At 37.1% G+C, this 15,714-nt stretch overlaps 1 protein-coding gene across 10 annotated transcripts in view; it reads right to left on the reverse strand.

Moving 5' to 3' along the window:
* Positions 1–2,798: 2,798 nt before the first annotated feature.
* Positions 2,799–15,714, reverse strand: part of LUC7L3 (LUC7 like 3 pre-mRNA splicing factor) — a 33,087-nt gene continuing 20,171 nt past the window's right edge. For 4 of the 10 annotated variants that reach the window (XM_054460078.2, XM_054460085.2, XM_054460083.2 and 1 more), the window contains 9 exons: positions 15,113–15,152; positions 14,215–14,359; positions 13,729–13,803; positions 11,656–11,760; positions 10,646–10,807; positions 9,452–9,735; positions 8,746–8,906; positions 4,802–4,942; positions 2,799–4,696 (listed from right to left, as the gene is read on the reverse strand). In XM_054460078.2, coding sequence (XP_054316053.1) covers positions 4,506–4,696; positions 4,802–4,942; positions 8,746–8,906; positions 9,452–9,735; positions 10,646–10,807; positions 11,656–11,760; positions 13,729–13,803; positions 14,215–14,359; positions 15,113–15,152 — 1,304 coding nt within the window. In that variant the 3' untranslated portion in view covers positions 2,799–4,505. Of the gene's footprint in view, positions 4,943–6,095; positions 6,222–7,023; positions 7,101–8,745; positions 8,907–9,451; positions 9,736–10,645; positions 10,808–11,655; positions 11,761–13,728; positions 13,804–14,214; positions 14,360–15,112; positions 15,153–15,714 lie in introns of those variants that run through there. The other 6 variants (XM_054460079.2, XM_054460082.2, XM_063656982.1 and 3 more) reach the window with 6 other exon arrangements.

Raw genomic sequence — 15,714 nt, forward strand, 5'->3', positions numbered from 1 at the left:
ACTTAAAAGTGCTGTCTCCTTTATCTCAAAATGAATGTTTCTAAATATTACCAGGTAAAAACAGCAAGACTCAGAACATACGGGTATACCGTCATATATTTTGAAAAATCTACACATATATGTTTATATTTCCTCCCACCTCCCATCTCCCCACAAAGAGAACTACTTGGAAGAATAACTGTTAACAGCAGCAAGCTCCTGCAGAGGAAAAACGAGATAGGAGTAGTAGGAGACACAGATCACTGAACACTTTTTTTTTTTTTAACCATGGGCAACATTACAATTATAATACAAAATTCCAAAAGTAGACCTGGGGTTCTTTCACAAACTACTAAAAAATCCCTCAGGAAATCAAACTTGAAAACCAATCCTGAATGAAGTCCCATCTCACAGAATTGTATACATAATAACTTCAAGTGTTTTTTGTTTCATGCACATATCAGATGTTTAAAAACATATTCACATAGCCCATCTGCAATGCATTTTTAAAAACAGAATGGATGAGGGCTCAGAGAACCTCCACCATAAAAATTTTCAGTTCTTACAACTCTGAAAACTTTAATCAGAAGGTGGCTGGGCTCAACCAATATGTGGTCCAAGTGTTCTCAGACCTCGGAAATAAGGTTGCTTATCCTCTGTGACACTAACTATATTTAAGGAACCAGAATGCCTAAGGAGAGGGAGTAAAAATATCTGAGCTGAGCAATATGACTAGGTTATTATAAGCTCAAGACCAAGAAAAGAAGAAGGATGTTTCAACCCAAACTGAAAAATGAATGGACTGTGTTTGAAGGAAAAAAAAAAAGAACGTTTTAACAAAAAGGAGCATGATATATATTATCTCTACATTCCAGTGGAGAGGATGTCTTGAGCAGCAGACTGCTCAGTCCTCTTGAAAGGCTCAATGAAAATTAAACTATTGGACCAGTGCTAATATAGTTTGATGACCGACAAAAGTTTACCCAATTTGTTTTATACTAATGAACTGTTATTTAAGAGGTCTTTGTCTTTTAGAGATACATGCTGAATTATTTACAGATTAAATGGTGTGTCTGAGACTTGCTCGAAAATAATAGAAAACAGTGGATACAAATACAATCACTCATGAAGTATAAAAGTGGTCATGAGTCTTGTTGGTGATGAGTTAATAGAGGTTAATTATACTGTTCCTCTTTTGTGTATGTCTTTAAATTTCCAAAATAAAGTTTTTTTAAGACCAACTGATTGCAGATTCCAAACTTACCAAGCAATCTGATTGATTAAAACTGGTCTGCTCCCCTTAAAGACTTTCCAAAGAGAAAATACATATTCACCAACTAATAACTTTTTGGTCTGCATGGCAGAAATGTTTGTTTCTTCTAGTGAACTGGTGGTCTCAATACTGGATTCTTGTGAGCTGGTTAGCAAGAATCAGTTCCTCTTCAGTCACATCAATTTTGGGTGTAAAATTCAACTTCTAGGTCTCTCTCCGTAACTAAAGCCAGGCCTTAGTCATAGATGCCCTGGGGAGGCAGGTCCTCCTCCCACCGCCCCCAAATCCCAGGTAACTTCAATAGTTATAATAGATCTAAGTGTCCATAGAGGAAGCCTTTTCATATGAACTCATTTATTATACTTCATTTAAGTTAGACGCTGATTCTAGATGAGGCAGAACAAATCTGGTATTTTATTAACTTCCTAGATTTTTTAATATTTAGGGACAGAATATGGTTTAAAAACTATCACTTTAAGTCCTTTGCTGCTACAACCACAATCTTGTCAAACTACACAAAGCAGTGCCTGGGAGCTATCTTTGTGTTTGTCAGATTTTACTTCCCATTTTATCTTAATCCTTATGTGAATTATCTCTTACAAATTCAGAGATAACCCATTCATCTATTGCTGCATCTCCAGGATCAGCTAGGGAGCCAGGAGGGCTCTGTCTCCACAGCATTTTTTCATACAGAGCCTCTAAAGTGGGGGCTTTATCATTTTTCAAAGTTTGGTGGAAGAGATTTTAGTAAATTCTTTAACAATTCAGTATGCCTATTAGAATGAACACAGTGGTTTAACAGTTAGGCACTGGACCATGAGGCAGAGACCTAGCAACTCCATAAACATGAAGCCACAGGACCCTCCCTGGATAAGTCATTTAACACACTGTTTCTTTACCTATAAACTGATAGCAGTATTTGAAAGTTATAAACCACAAGGAACTGCTATGATATATATGTATGTGTGTATATACGTAGCTGGAGAGAATACTTTTATACAGTTGAAGAAGCTGGCTATAGATAGAAACATGCTGCCAGTTTTCCTAGATGTGACACAAAAATAATCACTTAAGGGGGGGGGGAAATAACCCTTGCCATATATACTACACACCCTATACACAAGTACATTTATAAACTGACACAACCAGGTTAATCTTGATACAGGACTTAACAAAAACTAGCTCTTGAATGCTTTTCTACATCATTCCATAGCTAGCTAGAGTGCTTGTCAGAAGGATACTTGGAATTTTCTACTAAATGAATCTCTCAGGGATGTAAAAATATATTCTAGTTCACTGCACATCTTTGCTATTAAAAGCAAAATTCAAATTTATTCATAACCACCTAAAATCGAAGCACCATTATTTAAAACATTAGAAAGTCTATAAAAATTAGTCTTAAACAGAACAAATTGGATAAAACCGTACACCAACACCTCTAGTAATAGTGTAACTCTTGTATTTAAAACAAGGGACTAGTTCAGAGTCAATAACTTTATTAGAAAAAGATTAATACTAAAACTTTTCAATGACAGAGACAATCAACTTTGTAACAGAAAGTCAGAGATACTTTATTTTTACTTCTAAATCCAAAGGCTAAGTAGAGCAGAGTTGTAAAAATGAAATCCCACTTAGTCTGATTCACACGAATACTAACGTTTAATCCTGTTTTCAAAGTCCAAGAATGAAAACTTGCAATTAAACACTGAGCAAGCCACATGTTTAAGTAATATTTCTTAAAAAGTCTTAAAGAAAAAAGTATGATACAGGACCTAAGTTTTCAGTGGCATATATACTATTAACACATGTTCTGAAATCTGGTAGGTCACATCAGTCCTGAATTAACTTTTAATAATAATAATAATAAAAAAACTAACTGAGCTTTATACTTTTCTATGCCACTATAGCTTTCTTTCACCTCATTTTATAAATGTCGATCTTCACTTTATTCCGTTCTCAGTATTCTTCCAAAACTCTTCGAACAGTAGTCCTACAATGCAAAATTTGGGGAAAAATGATAATTAGACAACATGTAAAAGGCCAATTTTTATGAGAAAGTGTTGGCCCAGTCACTAACTGCTAATTAACATGTGTATATGGAATGCTTGTATTCTTTTTAATTATCAAGGCATCAGTGTGGTTCTTAAAGCCATGTGCCTGTGTATACTTGCCTACGTGTGAATGACACACACAGACATAACCTTACATTGCTTTCCCAAAAGGGGAATGCCACCAACAAATCAACTAATTGGTACCTCCTTTCATTAGGAATATTTTGTCCCACGCCACTAGCCCACAGAATGAAGTTTACAGGTTTTAAGAACACTTATAGTACCTAACTTTTAACAGTTCTTTAAAAACCCAAATTTGTTCTATATAGTGCATCAATTCTTTGATTTCACAAATTGAAGGTGTCTGTCCTTGCTATTCACACTGCTGCTTTAAATGTATCAGCCAGTGAGTGACTATTCCTACATACCTATGGCTGACTGCAAATTCTCCTACACAGTAGGAAATATTAAGCACATACCTCTTATAGACTTGAGAATTGCATTGAGTGTAACAAGGCGAATAATATGAAGTGTTTATTGTATTTAAAATTCTTTAAAGATATCTAATTCTGGCCACCACTGCAGCCCTACATACAGTTGAAAAAAAATTCCATTCTGTTAACATTTGTTTTATAAGTTTTCACGCAATACACAAAAAACCCCTCTGCACTTCTTGTAAAGAACAAAAAAGATACACAACAGTTAAGCGTAAAGATCACAGGCAATAGCATTCAAACATGGATGTGGGTAGAGAAAGGAGTACCTGGCATGAGTACCTGCTTAGTTTGACTGAATCCTTGATTTTTAATTTGGCTTTTCATGGGCCGCTCACAACACCAACGCTGTGTGAGGTATGGTAGTCAGCTGCAATAATTCATAAACCCTACACTTCCATCAATCCAATGCTACTGGCTCTCGAGTTACAGAACAAACTGCATTAGAATGCAAGGCAATAAAGCAAAAAACTAGAAACATCCTTGACAAAGAAATACTAGCAGTTTAATTAAAACAAAGTAGTCCAACATGTGCCTCCGAAATATTTAAGTTTTTAAAGTATATGTCTCTGCCAATGTACCAACACAAGATGGACTTAATACCAAAAAGAAAAAAAAAACAGTTCAACCTTTTTATTAAAAAAATAAAAAAGAAATGACATCAAAATCCCTAAAAAAAGGATAATTAACTTTTCAATGGCGACTATATTACAAATGTGGGCGATAATTTCCAAAGAGGCACACTAATGGGGGCACGAGTCTGCTACAAAATAGCTGAGACAAAACAATGTACCTCAAAATGTTTTGCAGGACTACACTGTCTTTTCCTTCAGAAGAGGCTTTTGTATGTCTTCTTACTCGGCTTAGTTCCATCTTCATCTGTGCATACTTACGCTGCACTGTCAAACAGTAACAAAAAGCCCTAATCAAAGTGAGAAACAATACACTTACCTCTGTCTGATCTGAGGTCTTATCAGATCAGTTTTAATTGGACTGAGTGTCACCTTCAGATTTAATGTCTTCACTGGTCCCATTGACCTCATTCTTAGTATCACTTTCCTTCGATTCAGTGTTTGTGTCTTCACTCTGCTTTTCTCGACTACCGGACTTCACACTACTTTTTTTATCATCAGATCCCCTCTTTTCTGCCATAAAAGAAGACATTGACCATGGATTTTCAAGTAAAATACCATAAAGACATGATTTTGAAAAAAAGTGAAACAACTGAGAGATGAGAGACAATCATTTCCCACAGACTGCAAGCAACGGTTTGGTGAATTTACCAAAGGGATAAAATTTGTAATATATGAGAGAGAAGGCAGGAAGGGGAATTCAAGGAAGCAAAAGGTAAAATAGTGGGTAAATTCTCTCAATTGGTGAGAAGCTATTAAGCACATTGCAGAATATAATATTTAAGTAAATTTCATTGTGGGTAAAAAACATCAAAAAGCACTGGGAAAGGTATAAAAGACAGTATATAAAACTATGTTCACATGAGGTTCAATTATTAAGTTAGAAGGGTAAAAATGGTGACCCCAAAAGGTGAAAAAAATTTGAATGTTTATAACAGGCATGTTTTAAAAACTGCAACTACATATTTTTAAATGCAAACAATTATTTATATATATATTTGAATATCCAAGAAGGACAAGCCTAACGAAAGAAAATGGATCTTACATCCCAATCTAAGCAACTGAACTTTTGTGCTTTGCTAAGAAAATATATATGCCATCTGAGAGTTGTTTTTCCAAAAACAGAAATTAAAATTCAACTCAGCTGCAAATGAAGAACGAAAAAGGTAAACAACTTTTTCCTCTACTATTCTTTGGATGGGTAAGACTTCAGACTAGAGGTAAAAGTAGTACACCAGAGCAAGCATAGTCTAGCCTTTTCAGTTCCAAGTATTCCCCCAACAAAAAATTTCTACAGAAAATGTTAAAGCCAGCTAGAAACTTTCTGGAAAAATTACTTTTCCCCTTACTAAGAATAGCTGGTCTGGCAGAGTAGTTAATAAGACAAAAAGACATTTTAAGAGAAACAGAACCCTCTACATAGTTTCTGCACAGTTATGAAGACATGACACCAAATATCTAGGAGAGAGATGGTAATGAAAACAAAATATGGTATGGGAGGGGCACCCACTCAGAGAACTGAAGATCTTATGTAAAAGAGCATATTTAGTCCATAACACTTGCATAATACACAAAGCAATGTCCAAGCAGTTAAGCGCAAGACTTGCTTCATATGTCTGTCTGTCCACTTGTGAGAACTGTGCCAGGACAGTGGGCTCTAACTGACCTTGTGGGAAAGTCCTCCCTTTGTGCCTTATGGGCTTCTCCGGTGCACAGGTAGCTTCAATGAGGAAGAGTCGTCTTGTTGTCCCGTGGAGGACTAGTAGTCAGTCCAATAATCTTATCTTCTGCCCTATGTAAATATGGTAGATCTTAATAGTCCTAAGGACATCCACAATTTGTGGTGGATTTTAGGGCTATGGATGAAAAAAGGAAACTCTCTTGACAAAGAGAGCACCTTACACTGGTTGCTGACAGCTTTGTGTGAGAAACCACTTTCCATTTGTGGGGTGAGATAAACTGCTTCTATCATAGCACCTGGAGTAATAAACTTGCTCTTTCTCATCTGCCATTAATAAATGCCCACGGTGGCTCACACCTGGTCCCAAAGTCCAGATCTTCAGTCATTTATACGAGTGCCTAGATGGCTACATGGTAGTTTCTTTTCCGTATTTTTTTTTTTTTTACATTTTTTTAATTCACTCATCTGCACACTGATTTTTAATTAATTTATTTTTACATAGCATTTTCAAAATGCCAATAAATTATATCACTTCTAAAAGAGATTCCAATGTTTAACTCTATTATAGCATAACCAATCATGGGAGACGCCTGATACAGTTTTCTCAGTATCTTCTCTTCTTTGCACCAAGTCTCACATGCAAAATCCCTGTCTGTTGCTAATCTAAACGTAACTCAGCTTATTGTGCTTAAAGAAAAGTTTCACTAGGGGCCAGGCATGGTGGCTTACACCTATAACCCCAGCACTTTAGGAGACAGAGGCAGGAGGATTGCTTGAACCCAGGCGATCGAGATCACACTGGACAACATGGCAAAACCCCATCTCTACCAAAAAAAAAAAAAAAGAATTAGCCAAGCATGGTAGCATGCACCTACAGTCCCAGCCACCCAGGAGGCTGAGGTGGGAGGATCACCTGGGCCGGGGAGGTAGAGGCTGCAATGAGCCGTGATCGTGCCACTGCACTCAGCCTGGGTGACACTGAGACCCTGTCTGAAAAAAAAAAAAAAAAGTTTCACTAAATTTCATGCCATCATCATTACAATTTTAGGATTAAAGGTAAGCAACTCTGGACATCTTTTTGCTCTATCCAGAAATTACACAAATATGCCTGTTTTTAGTCAGGCCAGTGTCATTTACTACTCAACTTTGACTTCAAGTAGTTATGAAGGCTAGCTAGCTTTTATCCCTAAGAACCAACCCAACAATTTTAAGTGGCACAAATGATAACACAGAATAGAGCAACTAAAGCTAACAATAGGAAATGTAAAACTAAAAACTTTCTCAAAGCAAATATTATAAATTTGACCTGATAGTCATATCTGGCTCTTAAGAGTTGACCTCTCATCCCAAAAAGACATTACACAGAAAGTCTTGCAAAAAGATTGGGTAAAACATTCTTAAATCTAATGTTAAATCAGTTAACCCTTTGTAGCAACTGCCTTTTGAATCACAGAAGCAAGTTCTCAACTTGAATGGCAAACACTAGCACATCTGGCAGTAAGACAAAAGTTTTCAACACTTTCCCACATTACAGTAAAAGCCAATATATGTCAAATATTTCAGAAAGTGTGCTTATTTTAAGAAAATAAAAGCAGAGAACAAAAAATATGTCCATGGTTTGTGCTGCTAGTTCTAGCTGAGTCTAGAGGAAAAACGAAAACAAAAAACCAAGACAGTTCTATTAAAGGATATAATAAACAAACAACACATAAAAGACTAGCATAATAAACCTTAATAGCGGCACATATATTATGCTGGTGATTCAACATGGAGACAGGTAGAATGAAATGAAGCAAGGAGAGCTGAGAACATCAGAAATAGGCCCCTTCTCTCATTCCTAAAACCATGCAAAGCACAACAGCTCATTCAATACAAAATAAAAGGTATTTTATATCTTTTATTTAAAAAATACAAAATAGAAGAACACAAAACTCAGAAAGGAGACCCTGATGGTTAACAGAATTATCTTCCAATAAAGGCTAAGTTAGATGAGAATATTCTTGTGAAAACACGCCACACAAAATTAAAAAGTCCATTAATAGTGCCAACAGCACAGTAAATCAGCTACTGGGATGCCACAAAAAAAAAAAAAAAGGAAAAAAAAAAGAAAAAGAAAAAGAAAAAAGAAAAAGTAAAGGGGAAAGAGCATGTTGATCCCATTGAAAACATGAGTAAAACACATGTAAGCAATTCAACTTCTAGGTACTTAGATGTTAATTACTAACTTAAATGAATGCTACAAATGAAGACTAATGCAACAATGTACACTCACTTTATAAGACATATTATGAAACACTGCAGTGTGTTTAAAAAAAAAAAAAAAAAAAAAGGAGCCAATAACCAAGGTAATATAATAAATCCTATGCCTAATAACCCTGAAAGGTAACTTAAAAGAATCTACATGAAAAACCTTCAGGTTATCAACTGAAAGATGTTGTTTAACATCTGAAAAAACACCAGATAAACTGCCATTTTCACAACTAAGTAGGAGGGGGGAAAGAATGCCTGTGTCCTACTGAATGGCGTTCCTCAAAGTGAAAAGGAGTATGTATGAAAGGGGTGTCCAGAGAAGAGTGAGTGGGGCGATTAGGGTGTGAAAAATTTCTTAATGAACTGAATTCTCATATAAACTAACCTTTCTCCTTGGATTTTCTATCTTGTTCTCTGTCCCGACTTTTGCTCCTGTGCTTATATGACTTTCGATCCCGGCTTTTTGATCTTCTTCGATCCCGACTTCGAGATCTATGTTTTCTTTCTGATCGATCATGGCTTCTGCTTCTTCGTCGATCTCTACTTCTTAATAATTTAAAACCAAAAGGCAACTTCAGCCAGTATTACAATAAGTAAAGGCCTTGGAGTAGATGCTATTAATTAACAAGACTAAGCAAAACTTACCCTCTAAAACATATTTACATTAGAAATCTTAAGAACTAAAAATTATTGAATATCTTTCTAAATTCATCTCCAATAGTGCTAAGATGGTTATCGTTGTGCTCTTTAAGACTCTTCTTCAATTTGTAATTATAATTAAAACAGTATGGCTGATTTCATATTTTATTTCTCGGAATCAGTAAGACAAGCACTTAAGAGACCATCAGGTACTCTAACTTTGTAAAAAGATTGTGTGAAATTTCCTAGACAGGTGGGAAATAGCACAGAAGTTGCCGCGAAGATGGAACTATTTTATTCACTGATTCCGCTCTCGCAACCAATCCTATCATTTAAAGATGCTTAAGAGCTTCCCAAGTACCATTCCAAGGAATAATACTAGTAATTATTATTGTTATTGCACACTCATTATAAGCTGGACATCAGTCTTAGGTGTTTTATATATACCATACCTGCTTCGCCTTCTTTCTCTACTTCGTGACCTTTTGTGGTCCCGAGACCTGCTGCATCTTCTGTCTGATGTTCGGCTTGAGTGTCTACTTCGTGAACGACTTCTCTTTCTTCTTTCTCTGTCACGAGCCCTTTCTTTTTCTCTTTCTTCCTCTTCCCTTCGTCTTTTCCTTTCTCTTTCTTCCCTTTCTCTCTCCCGTTCTTTTTCTCTTTCTTCTCTTTCTTGCTTCTCCTTTTTTAGACGCTCATCACGATCAGGTTCTTCGGTTCTTTTTCTTAATTTTTCCTAGAAAAATCAAGTTGGATTCTTATGCAAATGTAACTTTAAAGCATTGTTAAACAATGGTCAACTAATGTGAAGTTATCTATAAACCAACTTATGGAACTGATGCCCTTAAGGGAAATGTAGACATTCCAACACCATGTATATACACAAGGTATCATTATTTGTCTAAATCCTCAGGAATTCTTCCCAAATTTCTGGCACTCAAGAGTTAAGAAAATCAAGTGCTTTCATAGTTCGATAAACAGCAAAATTTCACAGAACTCACAGTGCTTCAAAAATAATTACACATAGGAAAATATCAATGAGAGGGTCATATCCCCATTTAAGCCATATTAAAATATAGTTATTTTTATCTATAGCTAGTGATAGCTAAAAGCTGTAGCTATAGCTAAAACAGATTTTTTTTAATAGCTAAAATGTATCTTTAGAAGAAACTCACGCTGGCCGAGCGCAGTAGCTCAGCACTTTGGGAAGCTGAGAAGGACGGATCACCTGAGGCAGGAGTTCAAGACCAGCCTGGCCAACAGGAAAAAAACCCGTCTCTATTAAAAAAATACAAAAATCAGCCGGGCGTGGTAGTGTGTGCCTGTAATCCCAGCTACTCAGGAAGCTGAGGCATGAGAATTGCTTGAACCCCAGAGGTGGAGGTTGCGGTGAGCCGAGATCATGCCACTGTACTTCAGCCTGGGTGACAAAGCAAGACTCTCTCAAAAACAAAACAAACAAACGAAAAAACAAAAATTAGCCAGGTCTGGTGGCATATGCCTGTACTCCCAGCTACTCAGGAGGCTGAGGCATGAGAATTGCTTAAACCTGGGAGGTGGAGGTGGCAGTGAGCTGAGATCGCGTCACTGCACTCTAGGTGACAGAGCAAGAATCTGCCTCAAAACAAACAAACAAAAAAACTTACTTTTAATTCTTCTACAGTAGCTTTAATTTTGGCATAGCCCATGTGTTGTTTTCCCATCAAATGGTCATCTACCCGCGACTGGGCATCTCCTACTATTAAAAAGGCTCCACACACTTCACAAACTTCCATTTGTTTTTCTTGTGCAGCAAAGCTTTCAATTGTCTAAAATGATAAATCAGTTATTATAAGAACATCTGAGGAAGAGAAACAAATCCCAGGAAAGTATTCAACATTTAGAAAAGATTTCTAATGTGTGTGAATTGCTCTTTTCCATTTCCCCAAATCAGTAATATTGGGCTACAAGTGGTCAACTTTTAGAGAAGGATGTTTAAGGTAACAGCAACTAACTTACTGAATCATCCAGAAAAAATGCTGAGACCCACTGTTCAATGTTCAACACCCACACTACCTTACAAAATTTAAATCACCTTTCAGAAAGCCACCTATTTTAGTATGAATTCATTCCTTGCTTAAGTTCAAGGGATATGATGTCCATATACAAAACTAATTAAGGAACTATGCACATTGACTATAATCTGAACATATCCTATTCAATATGGAGGAACCAATGACCAATTATATTCTGCAATCAATAGTATCTGAAACAAGTATATTCTATTCTCCAATTAAAAGAATTAGCTACTTTAAGGGTGTATTAATTTTTAACAAAGATGTAAGTATGTACTGAGTAATTGATTACAACAAAAATGAAAATAAAACCAGGCTCATATGAAAATTTATGGTTTAAGGCAGTGATTGGCAAGCCAGAGAGGCCTTTTTCTAACATTTTATTGGGATACAACCACATCCATTTGTTTCTTGTACTATCTAAAGTCGCTTGCATACTGCACAAAGGCAGAGCTTAGTAGATGCCACAGACCTTGTGGGCTACAAATTGTGCTGACTCTAAGTTTAGAACATCAGTTTTCAAAGGTTCCCAAATAAAAATGAGTTCCTACTAACTAACTGTTAACGGACAGGTGAGATAATGTGAAATAAGGTTTACTCACCGAGGTTGTGGACCTTAGCAGTTCTCTCTCTTCTTTTAATTGCTCAACTAATTTCATCATCCCCTGGGCTTCTTCTACTTTTCCTTCAGACCCTAATTCTTCAATCTTAGAAGAGTGGGGGAAAAAAACAGTTAAGATTTCTTTCAAATCCAACTATTGTCTTTTTTCCCCATGGTTCATTAGTGGTTGTTTTCCATCTTTTTTGTTTGGTTTCATTTACAAAAGCCTCTTTGGGTTTAATTTATCCTAGTTTTTTTAATACTTCAATAAAGTATAACTGATGTGTTAAGAAAAATGCACTTTCGGCCGGACGTGATGGCTCATGCCTGTACTCCAAGCACTCTGGGAGGCCAATGGGGCAGATCACCTGAGGTCAGGAGTTCAAGACCAGCCTGGCCAACATGTTGAAACCCCATCTCTACTAAAAATACAAAAAAAAAATTAGCCAGGCATGGTGGCGGGCACCTGTAATCCCAGCTACTAGGGAGACTGAGGCAGAAGAACTGCTTGAACCCAGGAGGTGGAGGTTGTGGTGAGTCAAGATCGTGCCACTGCACTCCAGCCTGGATGATGACGTGAGACTCTGTTTTTTTTAAAAAAAAGGAGAGACAGCATCTCACTATGTTGCTCAGGCTGGTTTTGAACTGCTGAGCTCAAGCAATCCTCCCAAAATGCTGGGATTACAGGTGTGAGCCACCCACTCTTTTCAGTACCTCCTCCAGCCTGAATCCTAAACACAATCTCCAGGCAACCACAGATCTGCTTTCTGTCACTATAGGTAAATATGCATTTTCTAAAATTTTATATAGAGTCATAGTCTATATTCCTTTTTTGTCTAGCTTCTTTCACTCAGCCTAATTATTTTAAGATCCATCCATATTGTCTCATGTAGCTAATTCCCTTTTATTACTGACAGGCATTCCACCATATAGATACATCATGACTTAATTATCCACTCACCTGCTGATGGGTATTTTAATTAATTCCAGTCTGGGTTTATTTTTTTGTGCCATTATGAATATAGCACTCACGAACACTGGAGTGTAAATCTTTGTGTAGACATATGTTTTCATTTCTCTTGGATAAGTATTTGGGAGTAGAATGGCACATGGTACATTTTTAACTTTTTAAGAAACAGACTCCAGGGCCAGGCACAGTGGCTTACACCTGTAATCTCAACACTTTGGGAGGCCAAGGTGGGCGGATTACTTGAGGTCAGGAATTTGAGACCAGCTTGGCCAGCACGGTGAAACCCCATCTCTATTAAAAATACAACAATCAGCCAGGGATGGTGGCGCACACCTGTAATCCCAGCTACTCGGGAGGCTGAGGCAGGAGAATCATTTGAACCTGGGAGACAGAGGTTGCAGTGGGCTGAGATCGCGCCACTGCACTCCAGCATGGGTGACAAAGGACGACTGTCTTAAAAAAACAGTAACAACGACAACAAAACAGACTCCAATATGATCTGCAGGAATATGAAAGAAAAAAATGAGACTATTTTTTCCAAAGTGGTTGTGCAATATTATTCCCCAGTTCCAGTTGGCGCACATCCTTGCCAATAGCTGGTATGATCAGTTTAATTTTAGCTATTCTCATAGGTGTCAAATAGGTATTTGATTGTAGTTTTAATCTGTATTTCCCTAACGACTAATAGTGTTGAGCATCTTTTCATATTTGCTGTCCTTTTAGATACATATATATGTACATGTACACACACACACACACAAGACAAGGTCTCACTCTGTTGCCCAAGCTGGAGTGCAGTGGCACAGACATGTCTCACTGCAGCCTCGCCCTTGGCAGGCTTAAGCAATTCTCCTAACTCAGCCTCCTGTGTAGCTGGGACCACAGGTACACGCCATCGCACCTGGCTAATTTTTGTAGAGACTGGGTCTCACTTTGTTGCCCAGACTGGTCTCAAATTCTTGGGCTCAAGCAATCCTCCCACCTTGGCCTCCCAAAGTGCTGGGATTATATACATGAGTTACCATGCCTGGCCCATCCTTGTATTTTTGCTGGTTACATGTCTGTTTCAAATTATTTCCTGACATTAATGCACACAATTCTCACCTGTTGCAGAAGTACATCAATTTTGTCTGTTAGAACCTGAATTTTTTCTTCATTTTTGCCTGTTGGGCCAGCGGCCTGTTGAAGACAATAAAACGTATTACCAACAAGTTGAAAACAAAGATAAACATGCAAACTTGCACATACCATACATAATATTTCTATTTAATAATTAAAATGCTTAATTGAAAGGATAGTAATTCAATTATCTTCAACTTCTGTTGGTCAATCACATATTGTCAGTTACTACTATTTAAGAGAAAAATCTTGGCCTCAAGAAAAATAAAAAGAAAGAAAAATCTTATGGTGAGCAAAATCAATGTTATGTTTGCTAATAAAGACTGGAAAAAAAATGAATGCCCTGTAAGTTTCATATCATTTAAAAAAAAAAAAGTAATGAACAGAAGACAAGTTTCAAAAATATTATGGAGGTCTCTGAATCTCCAGAAAACAAGGACCCTTTACAAAGACTGAATTGATTTCACTTACCCCAGAAGACTGCTGGTTTTGAGATAATGCCAAACGAGCATGGCCTCGTCTGATCCTACGTTCTACTTCTGCAAGTAAGCTCTGTAAGTATCGCAGAAAATCTCTCTCATAGCCAACTTTCATGAAACGAGAGCTCTTCTCATATCTGGTAACATGAAAATAAACAAGTACTCATTTTCAAATCTTCAGCCATTACAACTGAAATATTCTATCTTAACTAGCCTCAACGACTATTGCATTTAGGCTGCAGGGTAAACCAGGTGTATTTGAAGTGACTTTCTGATTGCCCCTCATCATAGAGCTTTACACAGGGGTTTAACCACTAGCTTTACCACTGTACTGGATCTATGACCCTGGACCTAGGACAAGTCTCATGGATAAAATCGGGGCTGGGCATGGTGGCTCACGCCTGTAATCCCAGCACTTTGGGAGGCCGAGGTGGGTGGATCACATGAGGTCAGCAGTTTGAGACCAGCCTGGCCAACATGGTGAAACCCTGTCTCTACTAAAAATACAAAATATTAGTCAGGCATGGTGGTGGGCACCTGTAATCCCAGCTACTTGGGAGTTTGAGGCAGAAGAATCCCTTGAACCTGGGAGGCGGAGGTTGCAGTAAGCTGAGATCATGCCACTGCACTCCAGCCTGAGCGACACAGTGAGGCTCATTAAAAAAAAAAAAGCAAATGGGCTATAGAAAAAAAAGTTTGACATACAGGGTGCACTCATGTGGTAGCTATCAGTATCATTACTGAAGCTATAGAACTTTCTTACTATCCCCAGCCAGTGACTGGACTTCTCTCAGACACTCATTTTACATTTAATTGCAATTATTCCTCAACCTTTGTCCCACTTAAACCAACTAATAACTCGGGGGGGAATGACAAGCAAAATAACTTACTGTTTTCGTAGATTTTCATCATGAATTTTTTCACATGGACCTGGGGGAAAAATATAATTGTATAAATTATCTGTGATTATTAGCAACCCTTTCTTGCCAAAAAAAAAAAAGTTATTTTTCTTTTTAAAAAGAAAAAGGATTCACTTTATCACTGAGTAGTTTGTAGACATCTAAATTGATCCTACTGAATCATGAAACATCATAATCAAATAGGATATAAAATTGATCTGCTCAGTCTTCAAAGTCAATATAATGGATAGCAACCATATATGGTTAAAAGAGAAGTAAAGGAGGGAGGGAAGGTGAAAAGAAATTGTTCCTTATTGCCACTAAAGAAAACTGATGGGGGTAGACGACTGAACTGAACCATTGCCGACTTTATTATTTTCAGATCTGTATATAAAGTCAAATAGCACTAGACTAGTACCTAACTCCTACTTCTTCCCACCTCTAAAAAGCAATTATCTTAACTCTTCTCTATTTCTTCTCGAATTTATCTCCACCTTTAAAAATTCTATGCTTATTTTGCTATTTATCAATCCTAGACATCAAAATTTTTGCATAAATAAACACTTAGTGTTTATATTATGCAAGTACTATTC

Source organism: Pongo pygmaeus, chromosome 19, assembly GCF_028885625.2.
Source record: "Pongo pygmaeus isolate AG05252 chromosome 19, NHGRI_mPonPyg2-v2.0_pri, whole genome shotgun sequence".
NCBI lineage: Eukaryota > Metazoa > Chordata > Mammalia > Primates > Hominidae > Pongo > Pongo pygmaeus.